Below are 24,519 nucleotides of genomic sequence, written 5' to 3' on the forward strand. Positions count from 1 at the left end.
TGACATTTTTACTACTATTACTACTTACCTGTATTTAAGTCCAGTATTTCACAGATTTATGTAACAGAATACTTTTTCTCTGAATATCTATTAACATCTTAAAGTTCATAAGCGTTCAATGAAACAGTTTAAGAAGTATTTTGTTGATGACCAAGATCATCCTTTATTCCTTTATCTGACTCCGATGGGCAGTTAATGATAAAAATCTATATATCTCAGCTTATCTTTTATTGCCTGGTCCTTTTTAAAGTTTCCAAAATTGCAGTAAATGTGGTTATTTATGGTAATTTATTAATTTATGTTACATAAAACAATTTAAATGGAAAATGACTTATTCAAAATAATAATGATGATGCCAGTTACATAAAACCAAAAATCTAAAACGGGGATCAGCATACTACAATCCATTAGCCAAATTCAGCTCACCACCTGTTTTTATAAGTACAGTTTTACTGGAAAATAGCAATGCTTACTCATTATGTATTGTGCATAGTGGCTTTCAGAATGCAGTCCAGCCCTGAGTAGTTGCTCCAGAGATTATATGACCCAAATAGGTCAAAAATATTTACTGTCTGGTTTTCTGTAGAAAAAGTTTGCCAACTTCTGATCTACAATCAAATTCTTCTTCTTCCCTTTCTACTTCCCTCAAATTGTACTTTCATGTGACTTGCATTCTTCAAAGTTACAAATCCTTTGGGTACTGTTAGGTATAGGTTTTACTTCATTTATAGGTGGTCTCGGGGATGTCTTTCCACATGTGTAAATCTTCAAAGGCATCTAAATTTGCCTATTTTAAATGTATTATACATACTTAACAGCAGACACGTTAAGTCTCTTTGCACATTTGTCTCCAAGGAGTACGGCTTTGCTCTTTGCATTGATGTATAATAATTTAATAACTTTCCACTTACTCGGATGGAAACAGATAAGCAAAGATGATAAAAATGTCTTATATTTTGATATGCCATCTGCTCTCCTTTGACAGTGTGACAAGTAGGTATTTTTCATTTAGTGTAATATAATAGATTTATTATATTAATAAATGAAAATATGTATATTGTCTGCTCACTTATTAAGTTCACTAACATCTTTTCAAGTCAACTTATATAATCCATGGTTTGATTCCATTAGATGTCCTAAATGTCTCTGACATGTAGAGAGGTGATAGGTCTTGGGGGGGGTGCACAAAAATGTATGAGACCATCAAGGTACGCCTAGTCTATCAAAATGAATAACACAGGTACCACTAATAGCAGATGGCATGGGCTGATTGCTCTAGGAACTCATATGAAGAAAGAAATAATTCAGTCTGAAGAGCTTAGGAAGATCCTAAGAGTGAGGATTTCAGGGTACTGAAAACATTTTAGACAAAACAGGAAAATTGGCAAAAGTCAATGGAAAGCACGTTCAGAGAAAAGTGAGTTAACCCAAGTGGCCAGAGCAGAGGGTATAGAGCAGATAAAAAGTGAGAGACAAGCGGGAGAAGAGAGTGTGGCACCCGCTCACAATGTGGATGCCAGGTTCAGGAGCTTGGGGCAAAGCTGGACCAAGTGGAAAATTACCAAATGGCTTGAGTCAGGGAAGTGACACAACCAGATTTGTGCCTGAGGGAAATACAAATAATTGTTGACAATTTTATGAAATATTTTGCATCTTTGTTCCTTCACTGAATGATTTAGTTCTGAGATATTTTTATTCCCATTTTATAAACAAGAAGGGAGGCTTCTGACTCTAATTCTAACGCTCCATTACACCTGCCCAGATTCCATGAGTATACTATGGACATTATGAAAGAAATGTGATAGAGATGGCTTATTTTTCATTTGAGTGAGCACATCCTATATTCTGGAATACCTGTTCAATTATCACTCTGAAATATTTCATGTTAAGTCTCATATCTTTCTGACGGAAATGTCGTGCACTGCTAACATGAGGGAAATTCTTTGCCTGCTCCATGTTTTACATGGCTCAATTGGCTTCACTTAAAAAACTCCCATGGCAATAAAGAAGGGTGCATCTAAGGTGCTTACTATTTATTTAAAAAAACAAAAAAAACAAAAAACCTACATTCTGAATGCAGTAAGGATTGTCCAGGAATATTTTTGCAAATTTAGTTATTGTTTTCATATTAAATTTCTGCATCAGGAAAACACAAATTAAAAGCAACTTCAGGGCTTCCCTGGTGGCACAGTGGTTGAGAGTCCGCCTGCCGATGCAGGGGACACGGGTTCGTGCCCCGGTCCAAGAAGATCCCACATGCCGCGGAGCGGCTGGGTCCGTGAGCCATGGCCGCTGAGCCTGCGCGTCCGGAGCCTGTGCTCCGCAACGGGAGAGGCCACAACAGTGAGAGGCCCGCATTAAAAAAAAAAAGGGGGCCTTGAAAGTGTTTTTTTGCGGCCTTAGAAATACCACAGTCATTGTAGAAACTCCCAGTGCTTACCAAATGAAGTCCTATTTCTGTATGAGGAGAGGACAGCCCAGCTCCCTGAAATGCCACTTATTTTCACTGTATGTTAAATAGGACAGAGAAAAAATTAAAATTGTTCAGTCTAACTTTAATTTTTTCCCAACATTAAAAATAAAAGTCTGCTAAAATAGTAAACCTTTGACTGCTGAGATTTAGAAAACTTCCTTAGGGAGAAAAAGGACAATCACAGAGAATTTTCCTTTTGTTAATGAGACTCTAGGCCTTTCACATTGAAACTAGAAGATACTTTAATCAGGACTCCAAAAAATGTGAGCTCAAGTTACCCTGTTGCAAATCTGTTTTTGGCAAGATTCTGATGAAAGATTGAAGTTTCATTGCTGTAAATAAGAATCTAATTAACTATCGAAAAAATATTGCCCAATGTCATTCTTAGTGTAAACACAACCTGAGTGCAAACATTGCTACATTTTAGAGATGCAACACAGATTGCCCTCAAAACTAAAATATATATTCTTTACAAATTTAATATCTCAAATAATTCATATTGGAAATGATTATGTGATAATGTAATAAAAATAATTTATGATCAATATACTTTTTGAGAAATACACAGCCACTGAAAATGAACAAAGGGAAATTAAAATTTAAAAAAAAAAAACCACTGGTCAAGTTGAAAGCTATGATGACAATGACAGTCATTTACCCAATGCTGCATAATGTACAAGCTTCTTCAAATATTACATTATTTCCTTTTTGTCTCATAAGAATCCAATGAGGAAAATTAGAGCTCTCTTAATATTATGTTATTATTAACTCCATCTTACAAATAAGAAACCCCATTGTCAAGTGGGTTTAAATAACCTGTCCAAGGTAATACAACAGTGTTTGATGGCAGGACTTAAGCTCCAAATGTGCCTACTCTACATTATCCAATAGCTGAATTCCATTGGGCCATTCAGCCCAGTGGAATTGGGCTGAATTCCATTGGTCTGTAGCACTAACAATTTTTATAAACAGCTACAAAGTTTTGACTGCTTCTGCTTTACTTGCACAAAAGATACACACTAAAGTCAGAAAGTTTAATCAAGAAATTACTCAAGATTTTTTCAATTACAATATTGTAATTTTCAATTACAATATTCTTTCATATTATTGCCCATAAGCCATCCCAATATTTTTTTGTGGAATAAGGTGTAAGCTATGAATTAAGCATCAAATAATGTAGTATAAAATACAGTAGGAAATTGCTGTTTGGACTTAAAATGAAAATATTTTAATATTAGCAATTATAAAGCACTTTATTAATTTTTAATTACTCTCTATTTATAACATGGAAAAGAATATTACTAGTAAATGGAAGACGAAGAAAAGATTTGTTAAGTAATAATCTGATTGGCATTCCCAATACAAATGGATTTTTGTATAGGAGTGCCTATACCTCCCATCCCGCAGACCCTGAAAAGCCGTGAATTCAGTATCATCCATGCAAGGCTAGAAGGCTAGAGTTTATGGCCCTCTCTGTTATCACCTTCGCTCAGTGTTTCCTGTAGAATAGAACTGATCGTATTTGTCTCTTACGTGAACTTTCACATTGTAGAATTCTCAAGGTGATGTATTCTCCCCCACCCACACATGACCTTATTTTAATGCTGTTTTAGATGATAGGCTTTTAACGGATATCAACAGTCTGTCCTCACAGTGTCAACAGGAAAGTTTTGAAGTTATGCAGTTGCTCACTTTTCCCTTGTTGCATAAATGGGTAATAAATGGAACATCCTTAGCATGGAGACATACAGGCTGTACTTGAACTATTCAGTTCCTTGTCAAAGACCTTTGTACTAAAAGCAATTGTCAATCCAGAGTATCAGTGAAGAACTAGAGACTGCTGCTTTTCTAGGCTATTTCACAAGTATAGGTGTGATATCAATACTTTATCAAAATCTTTATCTTGAATCTGCTAGCCTTTGTCTACACCTTTGGGTTCTCCTTTGAAGATCTTAGAGGCAACTAAAACATCCTTTATTTTCCTCTTAAATACACACTGATATTTCTTCTTAAGTGTGCATTTGCCTACTTAAAAAAATACATCTGTGATTGCAACTGAAGAGTGGTTTTTGCTTACCTTCTCCTTATCTGTATTTTATTTTTCTCTATGCTGGTCTTCATTTTTCAGAAAAAGCTATATTTTATTGTCATAAAACTCCTTGAAAATACTCAGATTAAAAAAATGGTTCTATATAAAATCAGTTTATCAGAATAGGCAATATATAATTGTAGAGTTGCCTGTCCTTAAAACAAATGCCAAAATATATGTAAATAAATTTTTAGAAGAAAATATTTTAGAGAAAAAAACATTAATATAATGTCATTGTGTTGCAACTATAATGATGAGTTTTCAAGAATGAGTAAGCTTTCTGTACTTGATAATAATTTTAGACTGGGTATTTCATCAACTGTTTTTGCAATATTCTTGTGTTTTACATTAGCTCAGAGTAAATGCAAGTGAGTAGAAGGATTAAATTTAATAATTCTATCTTCCATTATAATAGTACCATCAGTTATTCTTATAAATAATCAATTGATTTCAAAACTTATTTTTATAGACATCTAGATTGTCACTATTGCCATTTATTTAGGGAAGGCTAGCTATGGAGTTCATCTTAGTATACCTTATATACATTATCTTGTATATAATACACATTTAATTAAAATGCTGAATAATTTTTAAAATTTATATCATTTCTGAATTTTAGTTTATTACCTATCTAGTTTACTGTATCTACATGGGCAAAGCTATGTGCACTCTTTACAACTTGACTAAAATGTTTCTGTTTTCAACAAGCATGAAGTAGTTTTTGACAGATACCCTAGAAATAATATTCCAGCATATATTATCAAAATACCAACTTCTCAGAAAGAATATCTACTACTTAACTTGTTACTCAAATGATACAATCATACACATTTGCTGACCAATGGAGGTGATTATAAAAAAAAATCTATGCATCTGTTTTTTTTATTTGCTTCAGCAGTATTGAAATTCATAAAGAAGTTCCAGCTCTATGTCCATAAATTGATTAGACTTAAAACCTCAGTGTTTCAAATATGCTCCAATCAATAGGACAGATCACTGAAGAGGTCACCACAACACCATTAGACATACGACAATGAGGGGCATTTTAATCAGTGACACAATGGGTCTTATTTCAGATGATTGTGAATTTTGGTTAAAATCCATTGGACCCATTGATTATTAGGTGACATCTGCCACATGCAAGTTACTGGCTACAGGAATGGCAGTGGATGTTAAATACTCTTGTACTCTGTAATTTAATGTATATTTTAATGAAGTGAACAGTGAGATTTCTGACAGACATCAGCAACTTTGAAATAGAGTCTTCCAAATTTCTCAGAGTCTGAAAGTAATGAGATTTGTTCCATAAAGTGATGAAATTTATGCCATAAATTATCTCTAAGAGAAGAGTGCTTCTTAAAGCAGAATCATTTCCTTGGTAGAGATCAGATTTTAAATAGTTGTTTAATAAGAAGTTTTTGGAAAAGCAGTCTGTGCTATGTTCTCTCTGAAAATTTTTGCCCGTTATCAAAGAAATGGAGTGCCACGTGGGTCCAAGGCCCACTATCACTTGGACAGAAGGAAAGCCACTGACGTAGTTACTATGCTAAAACTTGGCACTTAGAATATATCCTATCAATAAAGATGCAGACATAGAGAATGAACTTGAGGACATGGGGAGGGGGAAGGGTAAGCTGGGACGAAGTGAGAGAGTGGCATGGACATATATACACTACCAAATGTAAAATAGATAGCTCGTGGGAAGCAGCCGCATAGCACAGGGAGATCAGCTCAGTGCTCTGTGACCACCTAGAGGAGTGGGATAGAGAGGGTGGGAGGGAGATGCAAGAGGGAGGAGATATGGGGATATATACGTATAGCTGATTCACTTTGTTATACAGCAGAAGCTAATACACCATTGTAAAGCAATTATACTCCAATAAAGATGTTAAAAAAAATATATATGCTATCCATTTATGTATCCATCCATTCAATCTTCAACAATATTCACAGAGGACTTTCTAGGAATCAAGTTTTGTTTCTCAGAGTATTCAGCATGTGTTTTGTTGGACTTTGTACTTTAACTCATCCTTTAGCAAAAAGGACATGTCTAAAATCAGGGCAGGAATAGAAATGCAGACATAGAGAACGGACGTGTGGACACAGGGTGGGAAGAGGAGGGTGGGATGAACTCGCAGATTAGGTTTGACATCAATACACGACCATGTGTAAAATAGATAGCTAGTGGGAACCTGCTGGATAGCACAGGGAGCTCAGCTCTGTGCTCTGTGATGACCAAGATGGGGGTGGGAATGGGGTGGGGGGAGGGAGGTCCAGGAGGCAGGGGATATAGGTTTACATATAGCTGATTCACTTCAATGAACAGCAGAAGCTAACACAACATTGTAAAGCAACCATACTCCAATAAAAAAAAAAATCAAGGCTTCTTTCTGAAAAATATTTTATAATATACTAAAATCATTTTGTTTAATAAGTAACCATTAGGGCTTCCCTGGTGGCACAGTGGTTGAGAGTCCGCCTGCCGATGCAGGGGACGCGGGTTTGTGCCCCGGTCCAGGAAGATCCCACATGCCGCAGAGCGGCTGGGCCCGTGAGCCATGGCCGCTGAGCCTGCGCGTCCGGAGCCTGTGCTCCGCAACGGGAGAGGCCACAACAGTGAGAGGCCCGCGTACCGCAAAAAAAAAAAAAATAGTAACCATTAAACTTGACACACACTATAAAATGAGGCTAGCTTTTTCTTAGACCCTTTAACAATACCTCTACATGTATTCTCATCTTAGTTATCATGGTATTTTCTAGTGCAACAAAAATCTGTAATCATCAACTGCTAGTCTAGTCAGTGAAGTGCTTGAAAATTGACTTAACTGGTGATCCACATGATGGATATTCAAGGAATTTCAAGTTACCTATAGAAAGTAAGTTTATTATTCATTGCCATAATGCCGAAAGCCAAATATTTATTTCATGACTCATAATCAGAAACCTTTCCCCCTCAAAGTGCCCTTTACAACATTTAAGTAAAATGCAAACATCTTATTGAATCACAATCCTGTCCATGTATGATAAACACAGGTGAAACTGCCCAGAGGTATGGTTTAACAAGAAAATATAGAATATGCATAATTAATTATGCATATGTTAACAAAGATTTCTTGAGTATCTATTATGTACTAAGATATCTTCTTGGTTCCAAGAATACAGCCAAGAACAGTATACTGTAAGGAGCTTATAAACTATGGGGAAGGCAGATAAAAATAAACAAATAGAAGCAAATCAATAAGGTAATTTCATAAACTGACGAGAGCACTGAATGGGCAATGTGTTGGAGAAAGATGACGGAGGAATAGTCGTGTAAGAGCTCCCCGGAGAGAGGGCATTTGAGTTGACACCTAAATGATGAGGCTTCAAGAAAAGAAAATAGGTTTGTTGCCTTTCTTTTCTTTTCTGAGTGATTTATAATGGTCATTTTAACCATTCACAATTACTCTTTATCTAGAGGCTTCTAATAAGAATTTTTCTTCAGTGTGTTTCTGACATGATTAATTCTATTAGTCCACAAATCTCCCCACCAAACCAAGTCCTATAAAACTTCATTGCAACCACCTCTGCAATCATATACTACTTTGAATAAGAGAAATAACCTGAATATTCTTTTAAATACAGTTGTGTGCTTCCAATTTTATATTTTTTGAATTATTTTTCAGAAAGCCATCACTAGCTAAGTAGGCAAGTGAATTATAATGTTATATTTCTTACATATTTTATGTGCTTCCCAGTAACTCTGTGAGGCTGGTAATATTGTTATTCTTTTGTTTTATAAATAAGAAACTAATGCACAGAAAGGTTACGTAATTTTCCCAAGATTCACAACTAAAGCATCTGAGACTCGAACTCAAGTCCTAAGGCTATAGAGAACTTGCTTTTAACCATGATACCACAGCCACTGAAACGAAGCCAACAAAATGAAAATCTTTTTTCAGTTTTTCCTAGTTTAGAATTCCTTGACTTGTAAGAGTGTTGTTATCTTAAACCTTACCAAATTAAACTAGTAAGCTGAACACTGCCATGTCCCTTGTCACTATGAGGTTTGAATTTGTATAACAAACCTTACAGACTGTGGCCATTTCCTCCCAGGCACCCTACATGCAAAATGCCAGTAACAGCCGTCACATAAATAACAATGCCACGAGGTATTACTGTGTGGACCAAACATCCAGCCTCTCCTCAGGTATGGATAAGTAAGTCTCATTGTATTCAGAGTACAAGGGTGCATTTTCTATAAACACCTGGAAACTTCCTTGCAACCAGTCTCCAATAACACGTTCTAATAATCCCATGTTAACGCTTGATGACCCCATTAGATTCCAAGTTCTCACAAAGAACATATTTGATTGTTTTTCTGGAGTTATTCAGTCACTCTGCTAATCTAACTTACTAGTTCTCAGTGACTGTAAATGGCGGAGCATTCTACTGTTTCCTGGGTTCTGGAATTCCAATTCTCCTAGAATTCTTAAAAGTCACAGTCAGTGGCATTGGGATTTCAGCTTCAAGGTCTTCAGAAGTGAACCATAGTTTAAAGGATGTGTATTGCCATGTTTCCATTCTAATACCAAGGAGGAGGATTTGAATTCTAGTCACCTAAACCAGTATTTTAGAAAGAGCCCCGTTTTATTCTATTAATTTTAAAATAAATATGTATCTAGCAGGAAACCCCCTGAACTTTAGGAACAGCTGGGACAGCATTTGGATTTGCCATGCAGATATATTCAGTGACAGTGAGAACTACAGATAAAAGTTGTGGTTTCTGCTTAAACAGAGTCCCACGTTAGATATTCAAAAACCACTAAGCTAAAGACATACAGATCATAACAGACATATAATATTCAGATCACCTTATACAAACGTTAACAAATAATTATGTGTTAACGTTTGTATTAACATTAATAACTTTTAAACAAATTTGTTAACAAATAATTTGTTAATTGTTAACAAATAATTAAAAAGTAATTTTAATTATTTGTTAATGTTTGTATATATATTGAATGTTACTTTATTTTTCAAAGCTTTCACTGAAATAAAAGGCTCTGTGAGATTTCTCAGAAAAAGATTTTCCATGTATAAAATTTTAGGATGGTGTCATTTAATCATCTTACTGACCAGATCTCTAACTGACAAAAGCCACGTACTGGTCATACTTTCACATGTTCTTCTAAAAAAAAATAGCTAGTAAGAATAATTTTTTCTCAAGTACTTGTTCCAGTGTTCTCCGTTGCTCTAAGGATAGCTTTATTGTTTAATCTTTGGTTTTACAGGCCATATTTTCAGATTTAATCTATAGTTATCACATTGAAGAACCTGATAAAAGGAAATTTGTAACCAGCTCAGTACTTAAGATGTAAAGATTTTATTCAAAGCATCAAACCTTTCAGAGTTTTATGCTGTAAGGTGGGAAGGGTTTTTACAGTAATGTAAATAAATGTGAAGGATTTTTACAGTAATGTTAATGTCAAAGTAGCACACTGCTCACCCCTAGGAACTTCTGGCTGTATAAGCAACACCTTTATAGAAGCACGGTGGGAAGCAGGGGTGGCAGAGGAAGTCAAGCGAGGCAAGAAAACAATGATGTGCAAACTGGCCAGTTTATGAAAGGAAAGAGACTTGGCGAGGCTGGAGAGGACGGAGTGGGCTTTAGTGTGAGGTCAGTAGATTAAATCTGATAGAGTGTTTGGAGGGGCGGAGGCAGGCACACAGAGGCTCGAGATGAGAAGAAATAGGCTGTAACAGAGGCATTCTTTCTGAAAACAACTGAATGATAACAAAAGAGGAATTAACATGTTTCTGACACGAGATTCTGGGCCAGGAAGAGAGAGGCTGGTATATGAATAAAGCCAGGTTCAGGGAAGGATTGATTCGAAGTTGCCAGTGGCAAGGGTGATAGTCTAATTTTTCTAATTTATGTTTCTCATTACTCAAAATCCCTTTTAAAAATCTGGCATCCTTTTATCACTAAGCCTTATAGTCTTAGTTCTTCCTCAGAGTATTTCTCAGGACTCCAGTGTATACACATCCAGCCTCCACTGATTTCAGGCAGAGGCCCCGGAGTCTTTACTAGATTAGTATCTGTTATTGCTTCTCCCAGATAACTACCATGAGTGTAGCTACCAGGTTACAAGACTTGAAGGTGCCCAAGTCCCCAAGAACATGAGCCTCGTGGCAACCTAACTTCAGCCTATTACAATTTTCTACGAACCCACATTTGCAAAAAGTTTAAAAGCTCTACAGCTCCAACGAGAGAGGGGCATGGACATATATACACTACAAAATGTAAGGTAGATAGCTAGTGGGAAGCAGCCGCATAGCCCAGGGATATCAGCTCAGTGCTTTGTGACCACCTGGAGGGGTGGGATAGGGAGGGTGGGAGGGAGGGAGATGCAAGAGGGAAGAGATATGGGAACATATGTATAACTGATTCGCTTTGTTATAAAGCAGAAACTAACACACCATTGTAAAGCAATTATACCCCAATAAAGATTTTTAAAAATTTTAAAAAAAAAAGCTCTACAGTTCCATAATAATCTATGCACTAACTAACCTAGTTAGTGAAATTCTCTTTAACAGGAAGTATCTATCCTCTATAAATCAATCATTCAGCTGCTAATGGTTATTCCTATGGATCTGGTCTGCCTGAAGAAGGTACAACACGTCGGACAATCAACTACTCAGATGGGAGTGCACAGAATAGCCATGCTTGCTATCACGTGGCAGTACCATATAGCAGTTAGGATGCCTAGATTCAAATCCTGCCCTTTCTCCTACTGCCTACAGGACCTGGGAAAGCTACTGAACCTCTCTCAGACTATTTCCTTATCTGTGAGATGGAGATAATAACAAATCTTCTTTCATAGGGTTATTATGAAAAATAAGTAAGTTGATACAAGGAAATTGCTCTAGCATGATACCCAGTAGTTAATAATGTTCAAAAACATTGTTTGAGTCAGAATGGTGTTCTTCCTCAGTCTGTGATGGGAATCTAATACTCCAACAAATCTTTCTCAAGGACCACAGTTACTTTGAGGTAGACATTTTGCATTGGAAAATCTAGGGGCTCTTTGGGATTTTTAGTGCCAAAATCAGTCCACCAGAGTTGCATAGATCAGCCCCTCCTTCAGCTAGAAGGGAAACAGCAAGAACAATCACAGCTGTGGAAGAGCAAGGTACAGGAACAATATTAGCCACTCCCTTTTTCTCTCATGTTAGCAATAAATGCAGGCCAAGTCCTTGCTGTACTTCAGAAGGCTGTGCAAAAATACTTTGCGACTAATCAAGAACAGGGAGACACCTCTGACAATGTTGCTTGGGAATTTAAGATATCACAATGGGACTTGCAAAATAAGAGGCAGTATAGCAGCTAGAATATCCATCTCTCACGCTGTTTCCTCACTTAAAATTTCCTTCGTCAAATAATGCGTTGTGGTAACAAATCCTTTTCCTTAATTTACTGAGGTTTTCAGTGGAGGGAGCTTCAGGAAACTTACCGCCCTTGGGATGATCCAGTAGATTTTTCTGGAATACTTAACACAACTCAACCACATGGTAAAGAGTTTAACTGTGCTCTTCAATAAACTTACTGACCATGCTAAGAAATAGCAATATTTCTTCCACAGATTCTATGGCTAATTCTCTTGTTTCTACTAAATTTGAAAGTAAAATAGTTCATTGAAAGCTAGACCATCATCCTTCAAGCAGAAAGCAAAGAGAAAATTAATTTAAAAATAAGTAGTTTGAAAGGCTTCCACTCTCACAGACCACCTGAGTCAAGAAACACTGATATTACCCAAACTGTCAAGTTCATGAAGAAACAAGGGCTGGCAGGCATTATGGACAGTAGTCACTGAGATAAAGGCTGTGGACTTTAATTAACACAAGTTTGAAGTGAGACACTGGGGCACAGAATTGGAGACAGAATTTTCCAGGAACAAATGGCTTGCTTTGAGAAGTATAGACCTGTATAACTTCTGAGACCTCTAAGTTCTCATTCCAGAATTCTCAATTTCTGTTTTATGAGAAGGGAAACCTAGAAAGTATAAAGGATGAGACAGTCACAGAGTGGCCACTGCTTTAGATTATTTGTGGTATAGAAAGTTTCTAGAAAGGAAACACAAAACCCCAAACTCATTCTTGGTTGGTAAGTACTGTGAAGACAAAAATTTTCTGCTTTTTAATTTTTTTCTCTAAATTAATCACTGTTCAATTCCATTTTTAGAGTCTCTGTCTCTTAAATAGTGACTTTTTTTTTTTTTGCGGTACGCGGGCCGCTCACTGTTGTGGCCTCTCCCGTTGCAGAGCACAGGCTCCAGACGCGCAGGCTCAGCGGCCATGGCTCACGGGCCCAGCCGCTCTGTGGCATGTGAGATCTTCCCGGACCGGTGCACGAACCCATGCCCCCTGCATCAGCAGGCGGACTCTCAAACCACTGCGCCACCAGGGAAGCCCAATAGTGACTTTTTAAGTCAATCAATTTTAGTCCATTCATAAAAGCAAGGAGGCAAGATGAAAGGTATTCACTAAATCTTTCAAGAGGCAGTACCTGGATGTTTGGATCCCAAATGCAATCTCCTCTAAAATTCACATTGGAAAAAAACGCCCTTTAGAGTCTAGGTTAGCTTGAAAAGGAGTTTCTACCAAGGGTATGGATCTCCATTTACTATTTTCTTGTTTCTCAGTAATCCTTTTCCTTCTTAGGAAATAAAATGAAAAATGGCAAAAACTTATTTCACATGCTCCAGTGTCATTCCTGTTTAGCAGAGGAAGGCAGAGCAATAAGTGCATCTGGAAACCAAACCAGGAGGTGACATATCTGTTGTCCAAACCTTCCTTTGAAAAGTAGGAACGTAAGACATAAAAAAAGTCATACATGAGTACTCTGGTTGCTCATGGCAACCTGAGCTTCACATGGCAACCCACCTTTGCTTGGATGTCCAGGTGGCCTTCCATGGGGGAAGAGTGATCATACACATGGTAAATGGAGTTGATGCAGTAAAGCCAGTATAAACACTGATGTTTTGTCTTCTGACAGCATATGAATGTGCAAGCATTAAGTTATAGGAGAAAAGGGGCTAATTTTAGATTTGTTCCTAGCCCTCTCCATGTGAATGGTGTCGCTGTGAGCCCAGCAATGAAGTTCACTGTGTTGTAGCAGACTGCGCAGTTCCTGAGTGTGTCAACCCAGTCTATGAACCAGAACAATGTTGTCCTGTCTGCAAAAATGGTAAGACCGTACTGCATTAGCTTTCAAAGAGGGGTTAGTGCAAAATACAGATATTCCACTACTGCACACCATTCAATGCAAAAGCCCTCTAAGATCTGCCTGTGGTTTTTCAATGTGGGCATGGCCAGTTAATATTTCTATCCCATCTTAAAGTGAAAATAAGCCAGTACTGGGTGAATCGTGAAGCTTTCCATCTGGAGAATTAAAGCTCTTATAAGCTGACTTTGTTGTGGTCCCTATTATTTATTGTCGATCTATACGGAGAATCTTGGAAAGAACGCAGTACCATCTTTTTATAGTGACTGAATTTCTCTCTTGTGGAGGCTATGAAGCTGTTCCTAGTGCATAAGCCAGGATAGAGAGTAGGATAAATGCCAGCTATTTTGCTTTGGGCATAGATAAGACTTTAGGCTTAAAGTTATCAAAGAATTACAGAATTCAATTACTCATACACTTAAGTAGAAGTAAGGAAGACTAGAAAGTTTAGGGCTTTTATTCTAGGTTTTTATTACAATGGAAACCTGCTCTCAGAGTAATATCTATAGAGGGGAACTTGGCTTATAAGTTTATGGGTCCCTTTTGGCCCTCATAGGATGGAGAGGTTGAAATGACTATGGCATGCCAATCACCCAAAATCCAGGTGAGGCTGCAGAGAAGACAATGCAATGCCATTAACCCAGGACAGCAAAGTCAAAATCACACTCTTGCTACTGGTCATATACCAACCAAAAAATAAAGCTTCACTGTGTAACATTCCACAAATGTCCCCACTTGGCATTAATATATGCTTGAAAAAGTAGTTCTAGCTCTTAATTAAGCTGAGGTCACTGTAATGCTGAATCCCTATGCCCTTCCTTGAATTAGCAGCTCTCATCTCTATTACACATTTTTTTTGGTCCAGAATTTGGCATTATGTGAGATCACCTACTAATCTTTTTCTCTTGCAGAATTATAATTAGTGAAAAAGGTATTTAGGTTATTTAGCCAAAGAAACAACACAAGCAACTCTGATTGTTTTTATAATACTTGTAGTGTTTTGGTATCTTCTCCAATGACTTATAAAGAACCCTTGTGACATTTCTTCAGGCACAGTTTCTATTATTTCTGATTGTGTAAATCTCTTGAGTCTAATATTACTGCACACCTGGCTTCTCTTTCTCTTCTTATCCCTCTCATCCAACTGACGTGTGTCATATTGAGCATCTCTCTGACTTAGAAGGTGGAGATAAATATCCTCCTGAAGTCCAAGCTGATCTAATATATGCAAAGGTATCAAATTTCAGACTTTATATTCTTAAAAGGGTATTGAAGAAACTGGAAAAGATACAGGGAAGAAAAATGAGATGATTTAATGGTTGAAAAATAGGACCTATTAGGACAGACTGAAGGAGTTTGCATAATTTGTCCTGGAAAAGAGAAGGCTCCAGGGAGACCTAACTGTCATAAAGTATATGAATGGTTAGTCTAAAGTAGAAGACCACCTGTTATTTTTCATTTTCTCCAAGGACAGAAGGAAGAAAAAATCAGCTACCTAATCAATCTTTAAAAATAGGATTGACAAGTCTTTGACTAAAGACCGTTTTTTTCTAGAAACAACTGTCTAAACAGGATCTTGTCTTCCCTGGAAGGCCCTGGTTGGCTATGTTACACATTTAGGGTAAACAAAACTATACTGAAAGTTAAAAACTCTCATCTGGACATGCTCAGAAGACTCAGAGAATTAAAGCATGCTAGACCGTATATTTAGAATACAGGTTTTACACATGCACCTGCCACGTCATACTAGGTACTGACCACCCAAACCAACAGTATATCCAGAGTTGATGTCTATGTCAAATGTTAAATCAGCCACTACAAACTAGTTACACTGAATTTTATGTCACCCAAGATTATCCTATTTCTGTCACATGCCAGAGTAGAAATCTGTCCTAGAATGAAACTCTCTTTGTACAAAAATATATAATGAATGAACTTTAATTGTTCGATTAATTAGGTAATTAATTAGTAACCCATTTGTATTCCTGAAAAACATATGTTGAGAGAACAAAATATATTAGTTAGGTTTTCCAATTTTTTGTTCATGAAGCACTACAAAACAACCACTTCTGTTCCCTTTCGCCATTTCCAAGCAAACTTTTTTCTTTTTTAAATAAGGAAAATTAACCTGAATTAGGGTTTCCCTGGTGGCGCAGTGGTTGAGAGTCCGCCTGCCGATGCAGGGGACGCGGGTTCATGAGCCATGGCCGCTGAGCCTGAGCGTCCGGAGCCTGTGCTCCGCAACGGGAGAGGCCACAACGCTGAGAGGCCCCACGTACCGCAAAAAAAAAAAAAAGAAAAAAAAAAATTAACCTGAATTAAAATTAGCCCAAAGACTAATTCTGAATGTAATATAACATTATGACATGCTATTTTTTTAAATTATTAAATGCCACTAATTAGTCACTTATGCCCCAAAAGTAAAGTATAATCATTGTCAAAGAAGAGCATATTGAGGACTGCTGGAGAATCCTTATGACCACGTACCAGTATTTTTGAGTGAGCAGACTGAGCCCCAATGCTTGCTGACTCTTTCTTAGTTCAGAAAATAGAAACAGATGACCCATGTGCAGAAGAGCCAGGTGGGAAATAGAGGTTTACTCTGACAGAATATAACTAGAACAATTTCTTAAATTTCCAACACATGATAAGACTATCTTATTCTAAATGACAAGATTCATTTGCCCAGTATAAACTATTTTTAAAGCATTGTACTATTTTCTTAGATTCTGAAAAACAAAACAAGAAGATAAACATCTACCCTCAGGATTCAAGGTAGAGGCAATAGATCCTAATTTGTAAACAGTTCTATAATATTTTCTATATTTTCTTAAATCTTCATAAATGTTGAAAAAATTTAGTTTCCACAAATGCGGACTATCTTGGCTGCCAAACTCTTTCTTCATACTAAGATTGATTTTTCCACCTTCCTGAATTATAACTTGCCAAGAGCAAGAGACATTAAAGATATAAAATGAAAGTTTAAAGCAATAGAATCTACCACAAACAGTATTCAGCTAATATCAAAATCTTTGTTCTCAGACTAGAGCAAGAAGAAAAAAAAAGGAAGTACAATGATATATATGTAGGTATATGAAGTTTTCCCAGAAAACAGTAGTTTACCAATAAAAATGTAACAATTGCTCTTACAAATAAGTATTTTTAATATTATAAAGCGCAAGGTAATCTGATCCCTAGATAGATAATGATAGCCTCTTTATTCTCCATAATATAATTTGTAAGAATAAATATAAAGACATACTTCTAAAATTTTTCTCTAATGATGTAAAAAAAAAAAGAAAGAAAAGTTTTAATTTCTTGGTCTCAATGGTTACCTCAAGCAAGAATTTCCAGTGGTTATCAATAAATATAGCCAAGCCATTAAAAATACTCCATTCTTATTAAAGTTAGTTTAGCACCAAGAAAAGTCTATTAATTTAGTCTGAATAAAATACAATAGAAACGTTAAGGAAAGATGTGAATGGCTGGGCATACACAAAACAGGAGGAAAAGGAGGAAAGTAATTTTTTATTTGGGGAGGATTATGTGATTGATATAGGAACTTATTGTTTTAAACAATTTTATCTTCTCCCTTCTCTATATATCTTCATGAGCTAGCAATCCAAATGCCTTCCTGAAAGATCTAACATTTCTAGATTGTTTTTCTTCCTCTAAGATTGTGTTACTTTGGCCTATCTTTCAGCTCCAGTCCTTTCCATGGGAATTAATATTCTTTATGTTTTTTTTTGTTTTTATAATATGAAAAATAGGTTAGCACAGCACCTACTTAAAGAAAATATTTCTATTTTGGAGTATCATGTAAATATTTTAAATATTCGGTAACTGACCATTCATTTAACTAGTGAAGTATTTGATCATTAGATCATCCAAATGACTAACTGCATTTTTTTTTTTTTCACATTTCATCTGTCAGTATGTCAGTGAGTTCTCTGTTTTCGTTGGAATATACAGTCAGTCACTATTCATGGTTTGGAAAAAAAGTCACTTCATGAAAAATTGAAATAGAGAGGAACCACCCACAAAATCGTCCATGCACATTAAGTGAGGAGTTTTCATATCCTTTTCAACTAAACTGAAGTTGTCATAACCCCTGTTCAAATATTTAATTTCATATCCCTTACTCTCTTCCAGTTTATTAGTGACACAAATAAAGAAGGAAATAGATTAGCCAAAAGGTAAATGGAAAGAAGACAGCAAAGGGATGGGAAGTGCACAAATAAGAGAGAGGACTTTAGAGCCATCCAACGTCTTCTAAAGATGCTTGGGTAAAAACGCTGCTTTGTGTTGACACATATAATATACAAAGAGCCGCTTGAAATAAATAAGAGAGGAAAATAATTCCACAGGGAAGAAAATAGGCAAAGGGTATACAAAGAAAATTCAGAGAAGAAAACCAAATGTCTAATAAATATATGAAAATATGCTTAACCTCACAAGGGATCAGGGTGATAGAAATTAAAACAATCAGATATTAATATTGCATTGATAATAATTTGAGATTGATGATACCTCAAATCAGCAAAGATACTAAGAGTTGAGAAAATGTTGGAACAACTTTTAAGAAATTTGAAGTCAGCAGTTCTACCTTTTGTACTTTGTCCCACATTCATGCACTAAATTTCCACTGCATTTTAAGAGCATAAAGGTCAGAGAAATGTAATAGTACTTCAATGGAGTAGTGAAAATATATTGCAGCCTTTAAAAAGATCCTAACATTTTTCACTGCTGTGTAAAATAAGCAAGGAGTGTATAGTAGACTACAAATAGTTTATACATAATATAGTAATGTGTTCTATATATAATTTGTACATTTTAAGTGATATATAAGACATTTTTATTTTTAACTGATATATAATTTCAAATAGATAGATATTACATTTATATGTACATAGGAAAAGAGCCAAGTGTGGATACACAATAGAATATTAACAATGATTCAATGATTATTTTAGGGAATAAAAGTGTGAAGGTAAAAGTAGGGGAGACAAGAGTTAATCTCTTTAAAATATTAAATCTTTACAGATTGATAATAAAAACAGCAGAAAAGTACAAACAGGCAGTTCGCAAACAAAATACAAATGTTCAAAAAATATAAAAATTATTCAACCTCACTAACAAATTTGCTTTTTATTTTTTAAACCCTCCTTTATTATGTTTGCATGTAGCATAGGGAAAGTTCTGTAAGAATACACGCCAAATTTTTAACAGTTATCCAGTGATCAGAAGAGTAATTAAAGAGTAGAAGTGAGAAGGTAGAAGCAGAGAACTTTGACTTTTTATTTCATGGGTCTCTTTACTGAATGAATTTTCAAAAATCTATTTTTTATAAGGTAAAAGGTTTTACCAAACCTTTAAAGAAAAGATAATTCTAATGTCATTTAAACTCTTCCAGAGGAGAGACAAGAAGAGTTTTTTTCTGAAGTACAATACTGATACAAACCAAAGATTACAAACTAAGAAAAATTAATGGGGATCTATTAAAATACAAAATCCCCAATCATATATTATATCACCCAATGGGTCTAGAGCAGCATTCTTCAATCAATCACATGAACCCTTCTGCCAGAAAATATATGATAATTATACTAAGGAGATGGAATAAATATAGAGTCTCCCATCGTCTCAGGTCAGGTTTTAATCTCAGCTGAGTTTTGGTATCAAAATTGTGAAAAGACATTGGGTTTTCAGAGACTGTGGGAAAGGGATTGTATATTTGTGTTAGCAAACAGAATTTAGCAGTAGGTTAAAATAATTGTGCATTCTGACAAAGTGGAGTTTACAAAGATAGTTCAAAATTAGGAACTCTATATTAATATAATTTATCCTATTACTAAATTCAAGAGAAAATCATATTATTTCTATATAAATATACACACACATATATAAAGATGACTAAAACTCTTGATAAAATAAGACTAAGTGGATATAAAATATATTGACCTCAGCCCCAAAAGACAGAATTATGCTTAATAGGTACACATTAAAGGCATTCTTGATAAAGTCAGGAACAAGACAAGGCTGTCCACTATTATTCAAAATGTCAGACTGTAGATATGAACTAGCTAGTATAATTAGAAAAGAAAGAATTCAGAGGACAAAAATTGGGAGCCAAAACTACTACCATTTGCATATTATATGAGAGTATATTTGAAAAACCCAAGACTATAGACTAAAAACTGCTATAACGAAAATTTAGAAATATAGCAGGGTACAAAATGAGAATACAGAGCTCTCTCTCCCTCTCTCTCTCTCTCTCTCTCTCTCTCTCTATATATATATATATATATATATACACATATATATATATCTGTAGGTACGTATATTATGAAAATAAAATTGTGGCATCGGTACATGATGCAGAGATATCAATGGAATATAAGAAACTTCATAAACAGACCTAACATACATATGAAAATTGATACATGATAGATAAAATAGCATTTCAAATCAATGAGGGAAAGTTAATTTGTAGAAAAAATGGTGTTGGGACAACTGGATAGTTGTCTGAAAAAAATAATTTTACATTATTAGTATATATTTATTATTAGTATAATAAAGTATAAAAATTATTATACTTAGTATAAGTATAGTATTAGTATAAAAGTATACTTAGTATAAAAATTATTAGTAGTAGTATATATTTATTATTAGTATAATAAAGTCCTACATTATTTCATAATTCAAGAAAACTTTCAATTCAACAAAGATTTAAATATAAGCTATTTTCCCAAACAGTACAAAAAGAAAACCTAGACATTTTATTTTTAATCCTAAAGTGGCTAGATTTTAAAAGCAAACAAAAAAATCTCCACAAAGTAAACAAAACACCACTGTAAACAAATAAAAAACTAAGGGAAAAATCATCTTATATCACAAAGGGTTAATGTCTCTCATAGATAAAGATCTCTTTGAAACTAATAAGGAAAAAGATCAACAACTCAATCTTAAAAATGGGCAAAGAACTTCAAAAGTTATTCCACAAGAAACAAAATTTCCTAAAACATACAAGAAATTGCTAAAAGGAAAATGCAAATTAAAATTTGATGCCAGTTTTTTACTTATGGATTGGCCAAATATCCTATAATTTAATAACCTACTTTGTTGTTGATACCTGTGGTAAAACAGGCAGTCTTTCACATCACTGGTGAATGTATGAATTGGTACAATCCCCATGGAAGGAAATTGGACAATATATGTCAAAATTAAAGTACATATATCTTTTATCTCAGCAATTCCACTTCTATTTACAGATGTGTGAAATGACAAATAATGTCGTTCATCTTCTATGTTGTACTTCAGATTTACTACTAATAAAGAATAATCAGAAAATTTGTAAAAAATAACTTTAAATTTCCTTTTAACATGCTATTAGTTGATAGTCAAAAAAGAGATAATTTCTTTCTTTAAATACTCAAATATTTTTATTGATTTATAATTTTATTAGCTTCTATTTACCTTTATGTTTTTCCTCTCATATAATACATTTTAAACTAATTTCAAATGGCTCAAAACTGTGAAACTAATAGAAATCTACTCAGAATCAACAGATAATAGGCTACTTAAAAACATTAAAATAGATATTAATGTGTGGAGGATATATATATAGAGAGAGAGAGAGAGATTAAAAAGTCACAAAACCTTACTAAGAACTATTTTTTAAAATAGTAAGGAGCCATAACTGATTTCTAAATGTGAAAAATGAAATTTGTTAGAATGCTATTTTTCTAATGATAAATGGAAATCTATCAAATTTTCCATGTAATGTAATTTTCTTTTGTAAGTTGGAAAATTTAAATACACGATAAAGAATGTACTTGGTGGGCTTCCCTGGTGGCACAGTGGCTGGGAATCCACCTGCCAGTGCAGGGGATGCGGGTTCGATCCCTGGTCCGGGAAGATCCCACATGTCACGGGGCAGCTAGGCCCGTGCGCCACAACTAACTGCTGAGCCCATGTGCCACAGCTACTGAAGCCTGCGCGCACCTAGAGCTGGAGCTCCACAACAAGAGAAGCCACCACAATGAGAAGCACATGTACCACAACAAAGAGTAGCCCCTGCTCACTGGAACTAGAGAAGGCCCCCGCGCAGCAACGAAGACCCAATGCAGCCAAAAATAAACAAATAAATAAATTTAAAAAAAGAATGTACTTGGTAGGTTTGGGGAATTCAATCTACCAGATATATTAAAATAATACGTAAAGATATAATAGTTTTAAACAGTGTGAGAGTGGAACAAAAATAAATCGATAAATAGAACAGAAAATCAGAAAGTAATTCATATTTATATCACAATTTAGCATACAATTAAGGTGACATCCAAGTATCTGATGAAAGAATGTGTTATTCTAAAAATAAAGGTTAATCATTTTTTACAAAAGTGAAATTACATTCCTGTATTACCCATTATACAAAAGTAACTATCAGTTGGATTAAAGGTCTAAATCTAAAAAATGAGATCATAAAGGGATTTGTTTTTAACATAAACATTAGCTTACTCTTAGGATCAGGATGGTCTTCCTAAACATAAATGCAAATGAACAATTTATAAAAGGAAAAATTAAAATCAGATAACATATAATTTTATCCTTAAATTTCTTAAAAAGTTAACTTTGGAAAGGTAAGATGCAACAGGCACTCTCAAGCACTACTGATGAAAGTGTAAACCCATGTATCTTCTCTGAAGGGCAGTAAAAGTGTGTGGACCTTTGATCCAGCAATGTGGCTTCTAGAAATTGATCAAAAATAAATAATCAGATAAGAATATAAACATGTTATATAGAGAGGTATTTATTACAGAGTTGTTTATAATAGCAAAATCTTGGAAAACCTGAAACCTAAATATTTGACCATAAGGAGGTTGTTTGAAAAGCCATAGTGTATCTACATGGACTAACTACTAAAAAATTGTTACAAATGATGTCACGGGAGAAAAATTAAGGACATCTCCACAAAAAAACAAACAAAAAAAATGCACGTTCAGAGTATATTATTAAATTAAACTAGTGGGTCAGAAAGCAGTATTTTTAAAATAATTTTGTTAAAAAGAAAACGTATGTATAGAAAAACACTGGAAGAAAACACTTCAAAACGTTAATGGCACATAACTCTGAATAGTAGTAGGTAATGAATAATTTTTACATTTTTTTCCCTTTGCTAGCCCCTAGTTTCTAAATTTCCTACAAGTCTGCATCATCCCTGTGATTTAAAATTACTATTTAAAGGAGAAAATAGAAAAATTCTTTAAAAAGCTAATGTAAATTTTTATGATTTAATAATCAATGACATGCCACTTATTAGAAATTGCACTGATTCCTTGTTATAATTTGTACTCCATAGTTAATTAACCAACTAATAATTCTACCACTTGACTTTCAAATCCTTTAACTGTGAGATTCTTTGTAAAGAATTTGGAAAACATCATTGCCCATTTTATGTACCTATTAGGGTAATTGTTAAAGTATTCACTTAAGTCTATGCATTTACATTTTCATGAAGCTATTTTGCAAACTCAGCCTTTTAAGTTTGAAAATTAGATGCAAGTCTTTCACCTTAATTTGATATTTTCTCACTTCCTCTTACGGAGACAATTAGTAACAAATGAAACACAGACATTAAACAAACACACTGAAGATGAAATATTTTCTGGCACTTGCACATATCCATTGGCTACAGAGCCCCTGAAATAGTTTGTGATGAAAGCATACCCTATGAAGGGCAGTTTCAAAGCCTGCATTTCATTGACTTCATAACTGAAAGCCAGAATTATCATATTCGTATAAAGTAGATGTCAAAACAGAGTATTTATAAATAGCTATTTTAATGAGCCACAATTTCCTATTGCTTCCATAAAGCTTCCTCCAAAGTATGAAAGGAAATATTTTTATTTACGTTGTCTTAAACCAACAGGATTCCCTCTCAATTCATCAGCAAATTAGATTTCAAAAAGATTATTTTACAAAGTTGACACAATGAAAATTAATGCCACATTCATTTCCCGCTAATTGCACCTCTACTTAATTATCGGGGCCCCCCAGTCCTTCAGAAAATGAAGGGAAGAAGGCCAACATCTGCAAAAATGAGAACTTTTCTCTTTTTTCTCCTTAACATATGGAAAGTGCTTAGGGACTATGTTTTCCCTATGTAATCATCTAGAATGTTGGGTCTGGTCCTCCCACAAAGCACACACTCCTAGTTGAGAAGAGATATGTTAAGAAGTAGACCTCACTCCTTCGAGTGCTACGTAGTACTCTGATGTTCAGCTCACCACCCCAAAGGGAGCCTACGGGCCCCGAAGAAGGGTAATGCACACACATGTACTGAATGTCTCATTTTTACACATTCAGATAACCTCACAGATAATCTGGTTCAAAAACAGTAGGTTGGCAGAGGGTTGAATAAATCTCCCCAAACTGCCCATGCATTTCTATTCTTAACCCCACCTTCTCTCTTATTCTTGAGCTTCTCTTCAACTATGTTTTTATAGACTAGTGCTGACTTCTAGGATCATATACAGTAATCTCTAACAAAACACCTCTGAACTGTGGATGATGGCAAAAGGGCAACTGGGATCACTAACATATTTATAGTTGGATGCCCCTCAAATGAGAAAAGGGAAATGGGAAGTTCTTGCATGCATACTTATCTTGCTTACGCTAGCTTCATTTGTACAA

At 35.1% G+C, this 24,519-nt stretch overlaps 1 protein-coding gene across 1 annotated transcript in view; it reads left to right on the forward strand.

Moving 5' to 3' along the window:
- The window catches only part of VWC2L (von Willebrand factor C domain containing 2 like), a 148,823-nt gene that overhangs the window by 9,641 nt on the left and 114,663 nt on the right, over positions 1-24,519 (forward strand). The window contains exon 2 of the mRNA XM_065881099.1: positions 13,662-13,791. Coding sequence (XP_065737171.1) covers positions 13,662-13,791 — 130 coding nt within the window. The remainder of the gene's footprint in view (positions 1-13,661; positions 13,792-24,519) is intronic.

The sequence above is a fragment of the Phocoena phocoena genome, chromosome 7 (assembly GCF_963924675.1).
Source record: "Phocoena phocoena chromosome 7, mPhoPho1.1, whole genome shotgun sequence".
Lineage (NCBI taxonomy): Eukaryota > Metazoa > Chordata > Mammalia > Artiodactyla > Phocoenidae > Phocoena > Phocoena phocoena.